At 36.8% G+C, this 22,250-nt stretch overlaps 1 protein-coding gene across 3 annotated transcripts in view; it reads right to left on the reverse strand.

The window, feature by feature from the left end:
- Window positions 1-22,250, reverse strand: part of USP16 (ubiquitin specific peptidase 16) — a 24,366-nt gene continuing 2,116 nt past the window's right edge. For 2 of the 3 annotated variants that reach the window (XM_067565629.1, XM_067565628.1), the window contains 18 exons: window positions 21,823-21,923; window positions 17,472-17,650; window positions 17,033-17,068; window positions 16,713-16,816; window positions 14,728-14,831; window positions 12,545-12,732; window positions 10,622-10,714; window positions 9,676-9,806; window positions 9,131-9,218; window positions 7,446-7,521; window positions 6,795-6,886; window positions 6,041-6,097; window positions 4,458-4,622; window positions 3,105-3,771; window positions 2,345-2,436; window positions 974-1,060; window positions 433-589; window positions 1-321 (listed from right to left, as the gene is read on the reverse strand). In XM_067565629.1, coding sequence (XP_067421730.1) covers window positions 200-321; window positions 433-589; window positions 974-1,060; window positions 2,345-2,436; window positions 3,105-3,771; window positions 4,458-4,622; window positions 6,041-6,097; window positions 6,795-6,886; window positions 7,446-7,521; window positions 9,131-9,218; window positions 9,676-9,806; window positions 10,622-10,714; window positions 12,545-12,732; window positions 14,728-14,831; window positions 16,713-16,816; window positions 17,033-17,068; window positions 17,472-17,650; window positions 21,823-21,883 — 2,499 coding nt within the window. In that variant the 5' untranslated portion in view covers window positions 21,884-21,923 and the 3' untranslated portion in view covers window positions 1-199. The remainder of the gene's footprint in view (window positions 322-432; window positions 590-973; window positions 1,061-2,344; window positions 2,437-3,104; window positions 3,772-4,457; window positions 4,623-6,040; window positions 6,098-6,794; window positions 6,887-7,445; window positions 7,522-9,130; window positions 9,219-9,675; window positions 9,807-10,621; window positions 10,715-12,544; window positions 12,733-14,727; window positions 14,832-16,712; window positions 16,817-17,032; window positions 17,069-17,471; window positions 17,651-21,822; window positions 21,924-22,250) is intronic. The other variant, XM_067565630.1, reaches the window with a different exon arrangement.

The following is a 22,250-nucleotide window of genomic DNA, read 5'->3' on the forward strand; positions in this document are numbered from 1 at the left end:
TTAGGGACAAAATGGCTTTTATTTAAAAGCAATAGAACTACTGGAAAATTATAAGTTAATATTTTATCTGCCAGTATTTCTAGGAAGCATGACATTTGTTGTAGAGAGCAGCTTCAAGTCTAATTGAACATGATTTACAGTTTTAATATTTCTTTAGATTAAGTTTAAAAACTTGTGTGAGGAATGCATCCCAGGTTAATTACAGCACTCGTTCGTAGAACAGGAGATAAGCTTGTGAGTTCAGCACTTTAGACACAGGCACAGGTTGAACATGGGTATCACTGATGTGAAACCACTGTCCTGCCGATTCAGTTTCTAAAGCTGTTAAAAAAATTAAATCATAAAAGGCGTGCTGAAGCAGAAATATCAAGTTACTACCATTTAAGGAATTCCATTTAAGATTAGACTTGTGAAAATACTGGTCATACTTACCTTGGGGAATTTCTCCATGGAGGACAAGATCAGAAAGCTGGTTTCTCATAGTTCTCATCTTGGCATAGGCAGTGTAGTGTCCAGACCTCATAGTGCCACTATGTTCAACCACCCCATATAGAGAGTATAATACTTTTGTATTCCCTTCAGCAATGTTCTGTAAAGTGACAATTTTGTTATAGTGCCAGTATAGTACAGATGATGGGATGTCAGCCTTTCAATTAAGTGTTTGATTCCACTGTTCTGTACTGAGTCAGATCTGATTCCATTTGTCAACATAAGCAATACTGTATCTATGGCTATGACCAATGTTTAAAGTTGGAAGTACGCTATAGTAGAGCTCCAACATAAGAGCTTAACTGTACCTACCTACAGACTATCATATCACCTCATGATGTGGTCAATGAAGTTTTGAGAACATACCAAAACAATTTTTAAAAAAGAAAAATTGTACAGGCTGACTGGCCCAACTAAGTGAAAAGAATCTCTTCAGAAAAGAATTAAAGATTGTGGTTTTTTTTTGTTTTTTTTTTAAACTTACCTTGCATTTAATTGCACAGAAAGGAGCCAAGTCTATCACTTCTGGAAACTTTATGTGTTTGTTAACTTTCCGCAGATTAAATCCTGCCTAGAAATAAGATAGAAATGAAGAAACCTGATTTTAAATCTGAATATATATATCCACAGGTGATGCACAAGTCTGTTCTTAAAAGCTTACATGTTTAGTAAATTTAAGAATCCCACCCAGGCTTGAGATTCATTTTAGAGCACAACCGACCTTTGGATAGACGACAAAGTTGGGAGCTGGGGAAGAGGAAACACTTTACTTCCAACTGTCCAACTTTTTAGCTCTTTATGGCCATGTTCCAAATTACCTCCTGTCTATGGTTTCTTTACACGTTTCTCTGGAGCACAGGCCAACATGGCTGTTTAATTTACAGCTTTAGCATGTATTGGCATCTATGAGCAGTACAGCTATAAGAGTATATCCATATACTGATATTCTAGTTTGAGGACACCTCTGATCCATTGCTAGTGTAGAATTGTTCTCTATACTAGGTTCCTCCAGCCTGGCTTTAAAAGTTTCAAGTGATGAGCCTTCTACCACCTCCATTCAAATACTATTTTACAGCTCACCAGGTACTAATGTTGAGTATAAAGAAAAGCTTCCCAGGCTTCCTTTCTTTAATCACATTAAATATGTCCCATGAGATCATTTTATACAATTCTACATGCTTCCTGGAGTTTACATTCTTCAACTTAGAGAGTTATAGCCCTACTTGATTGTTTGGCCAGTGTGTATTATGTAGTTTTAAACTGTCAAGTCAATCCCTTCTGATACTCATTTTCCCACTAGTTTATCATGTTTCTGATATCGAAGAGCCCAAAACTGATAGCCATAATCTACATACAGAGGGATTATTACCTCTGTGGTTAATAGGATGACTCTATAGACACACCTCAACAATGCATTATCACATTGCCAGCTCATGTTAATTTACTGCCTGCCATCAGCACTTAGATGTCTTTCAGCTGTACTCCTTTCTCACTATGTACCTCAGCATGAATCTCTGTTGTGGATCATCCTTCTCCATATTTAGAAAGTTGTGTTTTTCAGCATGAGTCAATTTATTTTTGTCCATATTACTTAATTTACATTTCTGGTAGTTAAGTTGTTTTAGTAAATAGCAGTCTCTGCTAGAAGAACTCAAGAGTTCTAAGAACTATTATCGTAAACGAGTAGCAGGAATGAATGCAACAGGAAGATTTCTCACATTACCTATATATATTATTTCTAAAGTTTTGGAAAGAATAGTAGTTAATGGAACAAGTATCAGCATATCAAGATCTATTAACATCAGTTGTTACTATATAAAATTTAAAAATACCAGCAGCTGCCAGTTAACAATACCTGTTGAAATCTCTTTAAGTGAAGTGTTAAAACTGGAGGAGCTAGAGAAATTAACATTTGCTTTTTGGCATTAGTGTAAATATGCTTCTCACCTAAATGAAAAAGAGAGCACCATTGATTAGATAGTCAAGAATAATGCAATAACTTAACTTCTAAAAGTTTTCTAATATGAAACTGGTTACAGCTGAGTGAACAGTACTAAGACTGGAAACAATTTAAGTTTTATTTCAGCCATCATTACATTATGCTTAAGAGACTGATGATTTCCCTTCAAAATTATAAATGTTTACAAGCTGCCATTTTCATGATGGTCCTAGTTCAAGAGATTAACTAGCGTATATCAAGTTACCACATCCTCAGTTCGAATAGAGTGAGTTCTTACATTCATTTCTAGGACTTCTACAGAATTACATGCTGTATGGTGCTTTTATTAGTTTGCTGGGCAAATTCCTGCATGTTCTCCTATGGTTCATGTGCTGCAGTCATTTTAAAAGTGTAACATTTAAAGAGTTAAAAAAAATTGCCGTAACAGAAAAAAAATTGGTTCATGTGTAACACTACATTACAGCCAGACTGTGAGCCCGCTTGCTCACTAATAGAAGGTTCAGTCTGGCCCTTAAATACTGGATATCAATAGATCCAAGAGAAACTACCCATGCAAACCTCTCTCTCACTCACTCACACACTCACACACACCGAACGAGAGAGCAGATATGGGCAGATTTAGAGTGGTGATGTAAGTGAAACTTAATTGGCATACTTTTTCCACTAGTCTTTGGTCCATAATGTCTTTGTGTACATACATCACAGAGTAATTTATTGGTCTCACTGAGTTTCTCATTACAAGTGAACTGATATAAACAATGAAGGATTGAACCTTCTTCTATGTTTACGTCTTCCCTGTTTGCAAGAGTACAAAATGCTGTTTCTGGGTCCTCATTCACCACCTCATACGTCTTTGACTGAGCCATATGAAGGTCATCCAAGATATCCATATCAGAGTCAGTAACAACATCTAAGTGTAATTTTTCTAAATTAGTAGCAAGTTCCTGCTGTTCCCCATGATAATCTTCTTTAACAGATAGACTGTCAAGTCCACTAATACACTCAATAGTAGAAACTAAGCCTTCCATGGTGACATCCATATTGGTTTCATTATCTTCATATTCTTGTTCTGGAAATCCTATACTTTCATGGGCACTATGTACATCTGTACTATTCTCTTGATCATTTAAATCTTTCTGATTTAAGCAAAGTTCTTCACACTGATTGGAAGATTCCTCCTCTTGTTTCAGGTCAGTGACTTCAGACTTCATTTCTCCTTTTGTTTCTTTATCTTCCTTCACGTTTTCTTCAGACTGTTCCGTAGAACATACATTGCTTATCTGAAGCACCTTTCCTTCAATTTTTTGCTGCCGACGCTGGTTCTACAAATAAAAATATGCAGTGTACAGTACAATAATGTATAAAAGCAGAAAAAAGATTGCTGTATTTTTATCTGCTAAGCACCATTTAGGAAATGCCTTATTACTTTAAGCAACAGGAGTTGCCATTTAAAGGGAGAATAAACTAATTAAGTGATCATAACAATCAGAGGGCATCTATTCAAACTGATTAAGTCCAGTAATACTCTCACTCAACTCCTCATACAAAGTCCTCTCTGACTTCCAATTAGAATACCACTCCTGAAATCCAAATCTAAATATTTTATGTCCCCAAAATGTTGGGGGTTTTTTTGCCTATATTCTTCCAGAAGCATCTCTTGTCAGTGACAACAAGAGAAAAAGAAAAAATCCTGGTGTACGTTAATGCTGCTTTAGTCAAGCAGCATATGACTAACAAGTTCAGCAGTTCTGAGGATATTAAGTGATGTATTAGGAAAGCAGGCAACAGAAAATAAATACAGCCTTACAACAGATAAATTTATTCCTGTAAACTTTGCACTTGATTGGGGAGAAATTTTTAGTTGTCCCCTTACAAATGATCATCCTACACAAAATGGACTAAGCAAAAAGTCTAGCATTTTATCTTGCACCTCAGGTGAAAGTGCTGAATTAATAGTATTAAAATAGTATTAAAAGTGCTTTATGTTTATTTTTGCACCATAACTCACCTTGGCTTGCTTTTTGGCCTGTTTCTTTGCTTTCTTCTGCAGGTGCTTACTTGCACCAGGATTATCACTCCTTTCTTTCATATAACTGTCATTGTCTTTATCCTCTTCATCATCTTCATACTCCTTTGCCTTCATCTTTTTAACATTTTTCTCATTTGAACTTTTCTTAAACAGAGCAAACAAAATATTGCCATCATCATAGTTTCGAAGACAGACTTCAGATTAAAAGATTTAATTTAATATCAGTTATGTTATTTTGAAAAAAAACAATATCCAAAAAGAAAACTGTAGCAAGATTGGCATATTACTGAGAATTTTCAAGATAAGTTGCTTACTTTTTAGGTATTGTAATAAAACATTCAAACACAAATACACCCAAAGAATCTGAATCTGCTGCTCTTACTGAGTAGTACCTTACTCCAAAAGCTCTTACTTATGGAGTAAGGTGCTACTTTTACCTTAAATACTTTTTAAATATTACCTTACTCCACCTGCTGTTACGAAGTAGTATCTTACTTCACAAGCAATCCCACTGAAATCTATGCTTGCAGAATACAAAAACTACTCGTGTGTCAGGGCGGCAAAAATCAAGCCATAAGCATTTAAAGATGGAACAACATTCAGGTTTACTGATATGAATCTCACTGAATTCACAGACGATATGAAATAATTTTAGATAGTTTAGAATGACTTCAATAAGTAGGTAGTAAGTGCTTGCAGGTCAGGCTCACTATTTGCTTCTATTAATATGAAAAGAAGCCAGTTCAATGCATGAATATTTTATCCAAATGCCTTTTGGATGAAATATAGATTTTTAAAAAAGTTTCTTCCTGTGTTGTTGTTTGTGGGTTTTTTTTTGTTTTTTAAAGTATAGTATTACTTATGTGTTTTGAAGCTGAAAGGAGATAATGTGTGTGCTGACGGCAAAAATGAAAGACTGTAGCTCAAATGTTTTTAGATTGATCAGTTAAATAAGTACTTATTCACAAGTTACGTGCTCTAACCATATGCCTCTTCATCTTGAAGATATTGGATAAGGCTCAGAGTATCAACATTAGAACAATGCAGAAGAATGTAAATAGATATACTTAATATTTTAAGTTTCTATCTGATTTGCCTCAGGAAAGTATGGTTATATTGACTCATTAATATCATGAGATCTATTTAAATTTTAGACTCATGACACTGAAGAATGCCTGATGCTTACCTGAGGTTACACTCTTTACAAGTCAGCCAAGCCTTCCAGAGTAGTAGATTTTTTCTCTGACTAAGGCACTAACTAATTAATGATAGGAAGATTTGCTGATATGGCAGTAAAATCACGAGTGCCCTGTCTACAGTAGCATTTCCAACCATCAGATAATTTTCAGAGGGCTCATGTGGCCAAAACCTATAGGACTTATCTTAATGCATTGTCATTCTCTTATCATTTAACTGTGAGACTATTAGGTAAGATTATTGAAGATAAGCACCTTTTGCCAATATTTTCATTTTAAAAATTCCCTGTATAAGATCCAACTAACAGCTACAATTGCACTCCAGAACAGAATATATAAAAAAACCCAAACACCTCTGATTCTTACCTGGTCATCTAACACAGGAAGTGACAAATCAAGGAAAGACTCATGGACCAAGGACACCTTAAAAGCAAACAGATTTTACTTAATATCACTAGAGAAAACTTTGGTTTTTTTCGAAGTCTAAACACAAAATTAGAAGCTAGTACTTCCCTATTAATGCAATAGAGGAAGGAGGGGGGCTCACCATTTCTTCAAGGCTAGTCCCTTATTTACATACCTACCTATGGACTTAAGCTCAACTTAAAAAAAAAAAACCAAAAAAAAACAAAAACAAAAAAACCTGAAGTGCTGGCTTAGAATTTTTTGAATGTCACATCTGTGCCATTTATTTCTCTTCTCTTCCGTCTCTTTCTGGGATTGCACCCAATCCATGCTCTTACTTGTACATATGAATATAAACAGTCATAAATTTTATTATAAACATGAATCAAAACCAACATCCCTACTAAATCTCATAACTCAAGATCCCTGCAATTTTTCAGAATGAAGGGAAGCTTCCACACAATCCGCCCTCAGTATTCACCTCTTGTCCCCTGTCAAGTCCGGGGAGAACGGATGAGATTTGCAGTACAGTACAAGAGATATTTCTGTCAAATTCTACCGTTTGAGAAATGTGCACGTCCTGCTGCCTGGTTTCCTTCAGTCTGTAAATTCCTATCTAATACATCTTATTTCTATGTACATTACTACTTCTTTCTTCTATGCACAAGTCTTACACACACTATTTTAGACTATAAAAAGCAGACAGTCTACTTACTGTTCTGCACTCCTCACACATGATTGTACTAGTTAATTCTCCACCAAAGATTTGGTCCACAAAGCTTGGTATTGCCTTTTTCTTTTCATACTCTGAAAATTAGAGAATTAATTAAAATATATAACTTTGCCTGTACATTAGTGATTGTTTTGGTTTGATGTTAAGCTGACTGTAAACAGGGAGGATGCAGTGTAAAGTCTGTGATCAGCATTTGTTTTGGTTTGTGTTTGTTTTCCTAGAGGACAAAAATAAGCTTCACAGATATTTTGGGGGGAGAAAGAAGGGAGAGGGGTAAAGTTATGGAAAAAAAGAAAGACAATTAGAAAAATAGTTTTAAATTGTTAAATTGTATTCCCAGCTGTAATCAATTTAAGTACTTTGAGATTTCAGTTTGTTATATAGTGTCTGATCATCCAGAGATCGTGTAGTTAATATACAGTGAAGGTAGGGTCAAATCTTGCTTTTTACCCTTGATAGTGCTCCCACTGAAGTCAATAGGCCCTTTGAATGAGTAGGATGAGCATAATTTTCAGACCTGATACTCTAGACATAGTAACTTAGAAAATGTGTTTTAATCACGCAACTAAATTATATTTGAGAATATTAAAAATGCAAGTAATTATCAGAAATAATTTTGAATTGTTATTTTACCTTTAATTTTCTTTTTCAGCTCTTCATTTTTTTGGTCAGAGTCATTCAATGCCTTAAATATTCCAACATTTACTCGCTGAAAGATAAGAGTAAATAAATATTCTATAATACTTTATAAAACATTGTTTCCTAGATGTGTTCAGTTAAGCATTTAAGTTGGATAGCATTCCATCTTCACCAATTAAAAAGAATTAAGATTAATAAACCATCCTAGGAAAGTGACAAGACTGTCTGAAGAAAAAAATTAAATAGGTCCCACTGTGATGGGGTGGACTAGGTCCAGAGGCCCCCTGCTGGAGGTCTTGTGGCCCTGCCTCACCCCACCCCAGAAAAGCGAAGAGCAGAAGTCCTCCAGGTAGCCTAGAGTGGCTGCAGAGGACAGCAGCCAATCAAAGTGGCTGCTGGAGTAGTCAATCTGGAGGGCCATATAAAAAGAGGCAACAGTGACAGAGAAGTCAGTTGTTGCCTGGAGCTAAAAGACTGGTTCCTGGCTGGCTGAAAGAACAGCAGGACCAGATACCTCAGTGCGAACAGGGACTGGGGGAGCAAAGAAAGAGTGCCTGGCAGGCTGTGAGGATTGAGCCCAGAACCTAGCCAGGCCAAGAAAGGGTATCGCGATGGGCCTACTATTATGGAAAGCAGTGTCTCCGGGGAGGAAGCCTGGGCAGAAGGTATATTCCGGAAGGGATTGGTTTGTTTTATTCCACCTATAGACAGTGTCCATGGCTTAGCCGGAGGGCTGAATCACTGAAGACTTGCTGAAGAAACCATCGGCCAGGAGGGCTCTTGAGAGAGGCAGGTGCCAATTCTGTTACGCCCACATTTGGGCTTTTTTTTTTTTTTTAAGCCATTACCAGGTGCTTCTGTTAATATATTTACTAGCAAGTTCAAGGAAGAAACAGTCTCTCAACTAAGCCCCAATACAAACAAACCATAACATCTCAAAAAGGATCCCTCACCCTCCTAAAACAAAATATTTGTTTTATAAACATCTTTTAGACAACCATTCACTTTCTAAACCAATTGCTTTTGAAGATGTTTCTACAGCAATGAGGCCAGCAATTTATTAATATTTACATTAGAGGGACCTCAGACACCTATTTCTAGTTCTTGTTACATTAAATATTAGCTCATTGCTTACAACATGGGCAGAACTGGGCCCCCTGTTTAGTACTCTTGATTCTATTGGTAAATAATCATGTAAAGAGAAAAAATAACCCAAGATTCACCAGAATGTACCCCTCCAGGACCACAGTTTTATCTAGAGGATAATATTTATTGAGTTGTTTTCCCCTCTAGGTATTGGCAGCTATGGCCAGACCCAAGTACAAGCAGCTGGACTCCCTTTCTCTGTCATAGTAGACTGCAGGTAGCAACCCAAAGGATTTCCTTTTATGCATGATGGAACAACTTATTTGGGAAAAGAGAGGATAAAGAAATCCTCTAACTAGCCCTCCTCAAAAATCCTAATGTTGATCACACAATCATGCAAATGACCATGTGGACACATCAGTTCCGTATTATCTAGCAAGTGGTCTAAAAATTCTTTGCAGGTCCACCCAAAAGGGCGAAAACTTAGAACAGTGAGCTGTGTGTTATAATACACCTAACAATAAGAGATATTAAGAATTTTAGTGCTTTGTTGAACATCCACATTGCATATATACAATGAAATAAGTATTTACTTGGATCTCTTCTGCTCTCATCCCATCCAGTAAATAACGAAGCAATTCCTGGCTGTCTTGCTGCTGATAACCTTTAAACCGTATTGCTCTGTTTAAAAAGAACGAACACGAACACGAACACGAACACGAACACGAACACGAACACGAACACGAACACGAACACGAACACGAACACACACACACACAGTATCAGAGAATAAAAATATGAATTATTTTCAACTTGTCCATGCAGAAACAAATCTCTAGTACTGATTAAACAGATTCCAGTATGTATATGGGAATTGCTGAAAAATATGATGCTAAGATGGTAGAAAGTCTCATTTTATATGCTTCTTTCATTTCACTTTAACTCATTTTTATTTTAGTCCACACTGATGTCTTTGAATCGTTTATAAGTACCATATGAACTTCTGTTGGCACGTGCATGAGGAGAAATAAATTAAACATTTTTGGTTAATAGTAAAAATTGCCCTACTACTATGTAATCCAATGTTTCCATTAATTCTTTCAGTCATTATTACAATGCATTACGTGCAGATACTCACTTTTTACAAACTTGAGCAAAGAGTTCTTTAGGAGTGACAATTCCCTTTTTTGTCTCTTGCATCTCTGAAAGGAATTGGCACATAGCTAATGTAAGGGGTCCGGGCCGCTCAAGTTTTATCACCAGAGGTTCCTTTTTCAAAAAACAACAAAAAATTATTTTGTTTTACATTCTTAATTCAGTCAGAGTGATAGATTCATTTGAAAATAGTTCAATATTAGAAAAACTGAACTTCCCGAAATATGATCCATTATAAAATAACATTTACAAAAAGCCTAATTCTATGATTTTCTAAATAAAAAGACAGGCAGTTAGTTAACAAAAGGCAGAAATGGTTGGAGAACACTTCCTCGTTACACAATATCTTTGGCTTAGACTCAGGATTAAGGATAATTTATTGTTACATTTTAACTCTGAATGTTCTGGGTTTCTATATTTATTTTTTGAAAATTACAATATTTTTGTTTGTTCTTGTTTTACAATGTATAAAATAACTCAACCGTACCTCAAGTTAACTTTGTAACACATCATTACAGGGATTTCCTTAGCTTTCATTTTAATTTTTAAAAATGTATAAACTCCCTAATCCCCATGCAGAAGGAGTAGCTGGATCACAAAGGACAGCGATCATCCTTTCCTTCAAGAATTTTAAAGTTTAGTTGAAAATGGCATTTGACCAGATTTCATTGATGCCAAAGTTACATGAATAATTCTTCAAATGCAATGGGAATTTCACTGTAAAGGGAATATATCTATAAATTAACAATATTCACCATATTTAATCTGCCACTTAACTGTAAATTTTGGGTGAATTCCTCGCAAAACTTCCATTGATTTTAATGGAGCCAAGACTTATGTTTTTCCTAAAATTTCTTCAAAACCCAAACAAACAATTGACTTTTTTTAATGCACCTAAAAAGTTACTTTATAAACTGCAGTGTACATACTGTTGAAAATTCAGGTGGCTCAATGTTAACTGTTGTTCCAGGCATCTTGGTCTCCTTCAATAGCTCTCTCAGAACTGGTGTCTGTGATAAATTCTGTAAGGGATCAAAAAAAAACAAAACAAAAAAACAATGTCTGGTAATTAGGAAAAATCAACTACTGATGCAATTTAATGTAGTGGCTACAACATTATTTTTCAATTTGAGTACAAACTACGACATTGGATACAACTGTAACAAGTTTGAGAAAGTGGGGTTCTTTTGACTGAACTCTAAATGTATTAAGAATATTAATTAATAACTTCTTGGTTAAGATACTTAACATTTTAAAGAGTAAGCACCAACCATTTTCAGTTATTTTCTTAATCACTGTATGCTGAGTTAGTCAACAGTTCATAGTATTATAGGCGAAACAGATGAGTCATTATAAAAGTGTAATAAATATAACAGCAGTTTGCGCCAGTCACTCACGAGTCTGCCTTTCCACTCCCAAGTTGTTTCCCCATATTTATCACCAGTCATTCTAACATTAAAGGGCCAAAACTGATCTCTCCCTGCCTACCTCTCCATGTCCTGCCAGCACCATCATTCTGCTTGTCACTCAGGTGTGTAAACAGCGGGGGGCGGGCATATTTGACTCCTACCCCTTCCTTGCCTCATGCATCCAAATCCTGCCACTTCATAACATGTCCAAAATTTGATCTTTTCTCAGAGTAGGCAATATGGCATAATGAGAGAGGCAGTACAGTTTAGCGAAGAGAGCACTGGACTGGGACTCAGGAGACTTAGGTTCTATTCCTGGCTGTCACTGGCTTGCTGGGTGACCTTGAGTGAGTCACTTTGCACCTCTGTGGCTCAGTTATAAAATGGGATAACAATGCTTCCATCCTTTGAAAGGCACTTTGGAGATATACTGATGACAAGCACGGGTATCAGAGCACCTATATATTAAGTTGTTACACTGCTAGAACTCTAGTTCAGACCATCATCTTTCGTTACTACCACAACCTCCTTTCTGACTTCAGTGATACATTATACTCCCTCCAGTCCATTCAAGAGATTATTCTGGCCACATCTCCACTTTTCTGTGTTCTTGAACTAGCTTCCTGTTCATATTAGATGCAAGCTTCTCATACTCACCATCAGGACCATTCACAACTCTTTGCCTGCTCCCTTTACTGATCTGCTCTTACTGTAAAAACAATGAGAGGCCTGTAGCACCTTAAATACTAACAAATTTCTGCAGGCATAAGCTTTCGTGGGCTGCAACCCATTTCATCAGATGCATGGAATGGAAACCACAGATAGGAGGTGTATACACACACACACACACACACCCACCCACCCACCCCCAAGGGTAAGAAACATAACAGTGGGGAGGGCAAGTGCTAACAAAGTCAATTCAATTAGGGTAGATGAGGCCTATTCACAACGTTGATTAGAAAGTGAAAATGTGTGAACAGTGACAATTACTTCTTGTAATGATTCTCTCTGTCTCCTTCTCCCACAAATGACCACTTGCTCCATTGTGTTCCTATATGGAATAGGAAAATCACCTTCCCCTTAAGACCCATTTCTACTGTACTGCCTACAAGTGATGAGTATGTACTGTGGACATCTAAGAAGTCTTAAAATTTTAAAAATCAAGTTGCTGAATAGCTAACCCAAGTAACTGTGTGATCTTAATTTAATTAACCATCATCCTTTATGTTCCCCCCTGCCCCAATCCCTTAATTTTCTCCCTCTACAACTCAACTGTGCAGTTTGGTCTCCAATTAGACTGCAAATTGTTTAGAGCAAGGCTCATGTCTGCATGCTTGTACAGCACCTACCGTATCAGGCCCTGATCTGTATTGGGGCCTCTTGGTGCTACTGTAGTATAACATTAAAAATCTGAATCTGAAGTGGCTGCAACATTTAGGGTACCTGCATAACAGCATTAAAGAAACATGTATTCCCCAAGTTACTAAGTCCTTTCACAGTCATTTCTGCATTGGTATTTGAAGAATTGTCTTCTTTGATCATGCCCTCCTTTTTTTCCTTCGCTTGCTCATTTCGGTTGTCTTTTTCTACTTTTTTATTTTCAAATTCTTTGTTTTCTTGATCTTTTGACACTGAAATACAAAAAAAAGTTAGATTTGTATCTTAATTCAGTACTTGGGATGGGTTGGAAACATTCTAATATTTTGTAGGAGAGCTGGAAAAATGTTTCATCTTTAAAGACAGCAGTAAAAAACTACAAGGGTTAAATTTTAAACTCATATTTCAAGAATTGTGTGTCAAATATAGCATTTCTATTTTAGGTTTTTGGGTCATTTATTGTATGTCAATTTCAAAAGAATAACTGTACTGTTTAATTATCAGTTGAATCATGCCATTTAACAAGCATACACCTTGAGATTTATTGTGTGTGCTTGGAAATTCCATAGCTGTGGAGTCAAAAGTCATTCTATCTCAGCATTTTCTATGGCACCCATCACTATAGCACGTATGATCATGTTGCACATGAAAGAGCAGCTATTACCTATAACGAAGTAGGTGGAACAGAACTCCCTTGTATGTAAGTGTTCTGATGCCAATACTTTTATAACCTAGAAAGATGCAGTTAAAAATGCTCTCTAAGTGACATCTGTATCTTGAGATCTCTTCCTGAAATTCATGTGTAGCACTGAAAGATGCCCATAAGTAGTTTGATTAGGGAGCTCCTGGGGAAGTAGAGTACAAATCCTGTCAGAAACACTTGCTAAATAGCTACCACAGTCTTCTCTTGATGAGGCTCTGGCTAGCAAGGCATTCAGGTATGGTATAACTGCATTGTCTTCTTCAGAGTAACAGCAACCCTCAGAATGACTCAGATTCATGCCAAGTCCAGTGGTCCAGATTCCTTCCATGTTTCTCACTTTTGTACTCCAAGATAGAGCTCATAAGTCGATTCCTGATTCCATCAAAGCCAATGGTAAAGCTCCCACTGACTTCAGTGGAATGAGGATTTGGGCTCACATCTTATCTCTGGTACCTAGTCAAAAGTTGAGGCGGCATCATTTGCCCCTGATGTACAAGGAGGTTTAGTGCTGTTCCCAAAAGGAAAGCAAGGGTTAAAGTTTTTCCTTGCAGGAAGAGAGAGATTGGTGTCTGGAGTCATGTCTAGCTTGGGATTCAGATCTTCCTTGTCTTGGGGAGGAGCCGGTACAGTCTTCTGTGCTGGCGTATTAGCTAGTACCAAGGTGGTCTTTGATGGTCTTGGATCCTTATCCAGGGGGACCTCAGAATTTTTTGCCAGTACCAACCTTAGGTATTGTGTGCCAGATAACAGGGGCACCGGCTCAGTGGAATTTAGAAAGGACTGGTACCATCTTGGAGGTCAATGCCTGTTTTTCAGGATCTAAGTTCCTCTCATTGAAGTAGAGCATCCCTGTATTTTCTTGTTCTGGCCACAACACAGCAAACCGAGCAGCGGTCTAGCATATGGCTCTCCCCAAGACAAAAAAGGGAGAGATTAAAACAGCTTGTAAGCAGAGTAAGTCCATAGCAAGATGGACAGGGTTTGAAACCCCAAGGGTTTGAATCTGCCTATTTAGATTAAGGTACTGGTGCAAAGGGCTGAGAAGTTAAAAATTTTAAATAAATAAAAAATTAAATAGAGAGGGGGAAATTTATTGGGAAATATCTCTACTTAGAGAAAAATTTCAAGGAGAGGAAAATTCCACTGAGGGACAGTGAGCAGACACCACTCCTTGTTCTATCTTGTTGCTATGTGCAATAAAAGGGAGCTGAGGTATAGTTGCGGCCACTTTGCCCTTCCCATTGAGAACATGCACAGCACAGGCACGGATGCGGCTATTCACATAATCCTATCTCATGTACACGAGTAAACGTGCACCTAGAATAGAATCTACACAATACATACTCTAAAAAGAACATTCTTATTCCATAAAGAACCTTTCCCCCTCCGTATTTCCTTTTTGAAAGTATTTAAAAACATTAGGTGAAATCCTGGCTCCACTTCCTAACATCTAAACCACACAATTATTATTGTATTATCTAGATTTACAGTAGTGCCTGCAAGACTCAAGATAATTTTCCGTACACTATACACTATATGTACTTACCTGCACTTCGTATGTCAACACACGCTTGTTTTCTAACATAATCCACAAGTTGGCCCAATCGATTTGAACTATTATATGGGACTTCATTATCACACAAGTAGCACCTGTCTCCCAAAAAGGAGCCAAAAGAGTGCAATAAAAAAAATTGAGTTAAAATTATATGTATATGGCATCAAATTACAACATCTACAGACATCTCTGAATTACTACATTATACATATAAAATTACAGCATTTTCAGATAACTATCTTCTTGAATCAGGAATTTAAGTCAATTTTTGATACCGAGTGTCAGTAATATGGGAGTAATGGGGATCATATAAACCCAATTGTTTGAGTGGAAGATGACTTTAGGGCCCATCCTGCAATCCTTACTCATCCAAAACTCAAATTCCATGGGAGTTTTGTCTGAATAAAGAAACTAAAGGATCAGGCCCCAAAAGAAATTATTACAAATATTAGTGGATACAAATAGAAAAGTTAAAGTTTATTCTATCCAAACATTTACTTTGCTATATTTAGTTTGAATAAGACATTAATAAGTGTATTCTGTTTGTCTTGTTAATAATGTATTATTATTTTGCTTTTTTATTTCAATAAGAACAGAAACCAAAGAAGAGTACCACTAGATCACTGCACTGTTTCTCTTAATTTTGTGGAGAGAAACCACACTAGTAGATGGAAGTACTCTATTTAGCCACAGAGCAGATATAGCATTGGAAGAACAATGCAACTTTCCCCACTCTGCCCTGTCAACATAACTCAATCCTGACTTTGAGGAACTATCTGTTCTGTCACCTGGTAAAGAGTTGCACTACCATCTGGAACAGAACTGCTTTGACATACTGAAACATCCCTAGTGAATCTATATCAAGTACACTTAAAGTGTTAGGCACAAATGCATTTAGCAGATTTTAGGATTACAAGAAAGTGTGGATTGACTCCCATTTTTGGGAGCAGAGGAAGTTTATAATGAAACTCCTTTTTTCTAACTCACTAGAATCCCCAGTACTAAAGCATGGAAAGAATATCTACATATAACCAAACTTTAATCCAGCCTATTTAGGAATCTTTTTTTGGTCAATTGTTTTGGAAACTTGGTGAAATTTTTAAACAGGGTCACAATCACAGTTTTAATGGGCAACACATGATGAGAACTAAAATATGCACTGTTTCTTTATACGTCATCCTCTTCATTGTCTCTGTGTCAGCTAAAAGGTTTTGAAGGGAGGAGAGTGATTGCGAAGTTCTTTTTATAAATAACAGATTAATCTAAGATTTTAGCCTCGCTTTTGTATATTGATAATTCCAAGAGATTTGAAGACTTTTTTGGTTTTTAATTTTAAATATCCACCCTCAGGTGAAATATTGTATGGCATAAATCATAATTTTAAATTCTTCACAAAGTTAGTTGTTTTTACAAAAGAAAGCCCTATGTAGTACAAATCTTTATATACTAGGTCCAACATTTGTATGTCACAATTTACAAATTCACACACAAGAAGTGTTTTACTTAATGAGTCATTGTATAAATCACCTCAGCAACCGTATGTAAAAAGCACAATTACAGTATGACCAATTAAAAACCTTAATTACTACCAAGACTGAAAGACTTAACATAATTAGTGATAAATATGTTATGTAGCCCAAGATGTATGTATATTAGTAATGTTTACACTGAAAGAGTTTGTCTTGAGGGTCAGCATTAAGGTTGAGATGGGAATGCATAATTAAGTGAATGTATAAAATGTAAACGTTAACAAAATATTTACTAACTGGTCAATGCCAGTCGTATGGTAATTTTGTAGTGAAGTATTTTATTAATTTCAGCAACCATAACTCTAAATTAAGAATATTTTGTATGGAAATAACTTGAAAGTTTCAGTGTATTATTTCAAGACATCTACAAACAAAACACAAATAAATCATACCCAAGTTTTTATTCTCTTCCAGTTATGACTTATAACTGTTGCCTGACAAACTCACCACACACTCCAGTTGTCCAAACTGAGAACCAAACAATGGGGTTCTGATCTTGGTGTTGTATAATGCTTTAAAGCATGCTGTTCTTGAGAATTTCTGCCACAGCCCTATAACATTGATAACCAGAAGTGTCACAAAACCCAGTGGACTATCATGTGAAAAAAATAAATTCAGACTATAAACATTTAAAAATAAATATCTAATGATTAGCTAAGCAAATAAAGTAATTAGTATTAATACCACCTCAAGTTTATTTCTACAGAGAAAAGGTATAAGTTGGGTAAAGGATAATTATTCAGTAGTAGGGTATTTGGGCACTTAACTCCGTTAGGTGCTTTTGAAAATCCCAACTTTAAATCCTAAAAAATGAAAAAACTATTAGGCATGCATGATTCTAAATTAAGTAAGCCAATATTATTACTACAATATATCATAAGATCCTGCAGTAGAAATATTAACAAAAATATTAAATATTATTAGAAGCAAAATAATCTGGACTTTCAAGGAGTGGAAGTCATCACAGTGGAGTCTGGTCCTTAAGTCTGTTAAATGCCTTTGTGCCAAGCTTCTAGATACTTTTGGTAGCAATTCAGAACAGACACGTTTTGCCAAATTGAACTACATTAAATCTTTTGTGTAGCACCACCTTTGGATACAAATTTACCAGTAAATGAAAATGTAGAGGGTTAATTAGAAGCTCTCTTATTTAACTGGATTATGCAACACTGCAGAGTATTAAAAAAAATGAAAATAAAAAGATACCCTATGTCCACATTTTAGACACAACCATATTGAAGGGCTTTCATCAATTTCCTCCTCAGATTTATCATGCGTCTTATTGTCTGTCTTGCAGTCCTGACAAATGTTCCACTCCACATTCAGCAATAGCTTTTTCAAATGGCCTTGTTCCAATCCCTTGCGGATATGCTTGCACACAGGTTCTATGAAACAAAGTATGGAGATAAAATGAGGAACAGTCAGATTTTTGCCAAGTAGTCAATATGGACACTGACTTCTAGATGTCAGGCCCATGAGCTCAAGTGGCCTTTTCATAGTTACGGAGACAAGGACAGGTTAGGGGAAGTAGCTGGAAGCTGTGGAGAAGATTTGACAAAGGGTGTGAGTCCATCCTTCAACACTAGACTTCACAACCTGGGGATAGCGTTGGAACATCAGCTAGTGCTCAAATATGACCAAATAGAATTATTGAGTAAGACCAGACAGCTGAAAATTTCTTCTGGATGCAGACCTAGCCACCATAATCTACGTCTTTGTCATTTCAAGACTAGATAGCTGGCACTGTGCTCTGTCACAATTCAAGGCAATTGCATCTGTATTTCCCCATAGTGGTTCAGCAGGGGTACCAACTCTCAGGCTTCTAGCATCCCAGGCCATCACCTCTGTTGGGTGGGTGACGTGTCTCACTCTCTCCTGACCAGGATGTTTCCAAACTGCAAAGTTTCCTGATTATACTGTGAATACACCAGCAAAGTCAGGCGGCCTAAGCAGGCCTGCTTAGCTTCTCTCCACAGAGACAATACACAATGCAATTGCTCCAGTTTTAAGTGGCCACCCATCTCTTTCTATGCAGGCTTACTTATTCTTTGGGTAAAAGCTTTCAGAGAAAAATATTACAACAGTAAAAGAATGTACATGCACTCTAATAAGCTTATCAGAAATCACGACAAATCTAACCTGTGCTCTAGCAGGAGCAGTCCTTCAAAACCCCAGAAAGGGATCATAATTTCATAACAGCCCCAGTTCAGAACTAGCACCCTGTCTTATGGGGCCTCAGTAGTCCAAGTTCTTTCAACCCTAACATAAGAATTGGGGCCTTCCATGGAGTTAGGGTCCTTTTTTTGCTGGATCGGGAAGAAAGCCATGAGCCAGTTTAAAACCAGGCTATTCATCCAAAAATCCTTCATCTGTTGGTCCCTGGAGAATACAGTTTGAACTAGTATATGCAAACCTCTACAGGGGGCTGACTTCAAAGGGCTAACAACTGGAGGAGTGACAGTAGTATAAATGAAGTTGCATACCATGTCACAAACAATTTGATTTTTTATAGTATGAACCCCAAAGGCATTACATTCAATTAAATAAGGTTTGTGCAGGATATTGTTATTTCTGTCATACTCTCTATGTAGAACTACATCTTAAATCCACCCAGACACTGAAGCAGATACAGAATGTTAGCCACTATGGGCTGGTCTACACTGGAAACTTACATCAGCATAGCTATGTCTCTCAGGATTGTGAAAAATCCACATCCCTGAGAGACAGAGCTATGCCAACCTAACATCCAGCATAGACAGCACTTAGTTGACAGAAGAATTCTTCTTTTGACCTAGCTACTGCCTCTCGGGGAGATGAATTACCTACAGCAATGGGAGAACCCATCCTGTTGCTGTAGTGAGTATCACCGCTGCAGTGTTTTAAGTGTAGACGTAATCTTAGGGGCTTCTCTTGGCAGAAACATAAGACACCAGAATCTTTACTGTTTGCCTGTTAGAGTCCAGATGACGTGTAAGGTATTAGTTTTGATCTATAAATTCCTAAAGGCTTGACAGACTGCCTATGCCATATTGCCAGAGCTGCAATCAGAAGCATGAAATGTTGGTCTTTCAGTTTAAAGGAGGGAGTTGCATGCAGTTTATTCTTCATAAGGGGCCACTGACTTTATAACTGATTAATTCATGTTCACCTGAAATAACTTGAATCTGTTGGCTTTTTGGGCATGGCGTCAAGTCCACCTATTTACCCAGGCTTTGATAGGAAGAAGCAATATAGTCATAGAACCATAGAAATGAAGGGCTGGAAGGGATCACAAGAGGTCATCTACTCCATCCCACCATCTTAATGTAGGAATAAGCATACTTGAGTACTGTATAAGTATACGAGTGCTGGTATTTGCTAGTGAGAGGGATATTGTTTGAGTTTGACTTTTTTATTTCTGGTTGGTTATTTCTGGGGTTTAAGAGTAATGAGAAGCTGTTTTTTTTACCTTTTACATGATGATATATTTAATTTATGTACAAAGAGCTTACAACTCACTGTTTATGCATAACCTGTTAGTCAGTAAACTGAAGCAATGCATTTTAAGATATTTCCTAAGAGCCAAATAGAAACAGATTTGGAAGAAAGTGGTTGGGTTTATATAGTGTCTGTCACTAAGGTCATTAATACTGCTTACCATAGTTTGTTTCACTATTTGCTCATAAACCAATATTTACAACAAATGGTTAAATGCTCAAGTATAAAAGATCAAGTATTTCACATAAGCAGCCTTACTGATATTTTTAATTTACAAAGCATCTAAATTCATAGTTAATATTTATAGCTCTTTCTTTTGCTACCATATTCTTTCAATGAATTTGTCACTTAAAAAAAAAAAAAGTCTGTATAATTCAAACTATTTTCTACTAGTTTCTTTCCTAAAAGTAAAAGTTTCTCCTTTACCTGGAGCAGCTGGCAGGACTACTGCTTTAGACTGTAAGATCTTCATGGTACCGATTCAGTCTTGTTATATGTTTGTATAACGCCTAGCACATTGGAGTCATGATACTTCAGGCTGCTACCGTAATACAAATGCTAAATAATATTAATAGAACCTGGGATAGAGGTTTGTCTGCACACATTAAAACATTAATAGTCTTATTTAAAAATGGGAGGTTTATCTGCAACAATTCCAAATTAAATTAATTTTTTTTTGAAAACCTTGCATATTCACTGCAACTAAAAGTTAAGTTACTGACAACTTCTAGCTTTACTTATTTTCTGAAAGTTCATTTCCATTTTGGGCTATCTGACAGGAATATCATGGGTGAGCTGGCCCCTTTTAGGGAGCTGGACAACCTTAACCTGTGCCTCTTTAGCCTACCTCCCTGCTGAGGGGACTGTGATCCCAGAGATCAAGTAATAGTCATGTGACCTGGTAGGGCTACAGTGAATGAAGAGAACCAGCTCAAGGAGAGAGATTCAAAGAAGGACAAGGCTACGAGACTTTCCATAGATGACTTCTCCCTGGAGAGCTGACCTGGAATGTAGCTTTCAAGCAAAGGAGCTGGCCCAGGAGGGACTGTAAGGGAGACTAAGTTGAGGTCAGTGTAGGAAGTGGCTCTGGGATACAGAAACAAGGTAGTTTGGAATTCTGGGCAGACAACCTATGGCATTAGAGTTCCAGGAGTGGAAACCTATAGAAGAGGGAGGGAAAGCAGGCATTGGTTCCCCCCTATGGCGCTATTTAGAGAGGTGCATGGAAACACCCTGCACCAGTGGGGTAACCAAAGGTACTGAAGAAATATTTGGAGCCTGGTGGAAGAGTATACAAAAAGAAAAGCTACAGCTTGGGGAAAAGTGAAGGGAGGGGACACAGACCTTTGAAGCAAGGCTGGGATCAAGTAATGAAGTTGGAAAGAAGGATTATGCTCATTTTGTTCAGAACTTCATTTTAATCTGAAAGAGGGGAGGACTTTTGACCAGAAGGTCAAAAAGCATTATGGGAGCCTATACATTCATGACAGATGGCACTGGGGAAACTGAGACAGCATTGACCTACAAAGTCAGATGGAGTAAGATGCTGCTGCAACAAAGAATAATTATTTCTCTAAAGTACACCATATACATTTATAATTGAGCATTTTAATTCACATCCTTTTACTGTTAGCATACCACTCCACCCAGAAATGAAAAAAATGTATCAAGAATGTGTTTAACTACTTGTCGTTACACATATAGACCCTGGCTCTGTAGGCCCTTTATACAATTAATGTCTCATGGAATTCCAGGGCATTTCCATGTGAACAAATGACTAGTAAGAAAAGGTTTCTAGGATTGGACCTATATGGCAGCAAATACTGAATCTTTGATATTTTATTCTATTATATTTCCTAGCAAGTTTAAGAAGCAATATTAAGGCTTTCTGAAGGACTTAAGTTTCAGCTGGCTAAACTCATTCTTTATAATCAAATCTTCAAAGAAGTAAAAGTGTAACTGTAAATGTCCTCTGATTATTAATGGGCTTTCAATCCTCCTCACTTTTAAACAACTGAAACATGTTCCCTCCCCAGTGCTATAGACCTCTCTGAAAAATATTTCCAGTTATGAAACATACCCAAAATATCCTGAGACTCATCAGCCTGTATGTTTTTCCCCTTTGTTCGCTTCTTTCCCATATTAGTGTGCTTTGTAGTTTTCCTTACACAGAACAATCACCTAATGAGGGGAGGGGGAAAAACAAAACAAAAACACATTAAAAACTAGATTTTGTTTTTGCTTGTAGGAGATTAAACAGAAGGTAGCAGCAATCTGACAAATTAATTAGTTTTAAATTAATTGAATTTAAAGAGGACATGAATTCATAATATTTTAATACATTACAGCTAATGCACATTTAGACCTCACTTCTACAACCTGATTTGAATCCTGAGGTCAATGGGACTCCACAAAGGCACACAGGTCTGCAATTCATATGAGTGGGGTCTAACTGTCAATGAAATTCCCCTACACCTTTTATGATTCACCCTAATAGAGTAGGGCCAC

This window comes from Emydura macquarii, unplaced genomic scaffold (genome assembly GCF_026122565.2).
Source record: "Emydura macquarii macquarii isolate MOO-44397 ecotype Brisbane River unplaced genomic scaffold, CSIRO-AGI_Emac_v2 contig_2681, whole genome shotgun sequence".
Classification (NCBI taxonomy): Eukaryota; Metazoa; Chordata; order Testudines; family Chelidae; genus Emydura; species Emydura macquarii.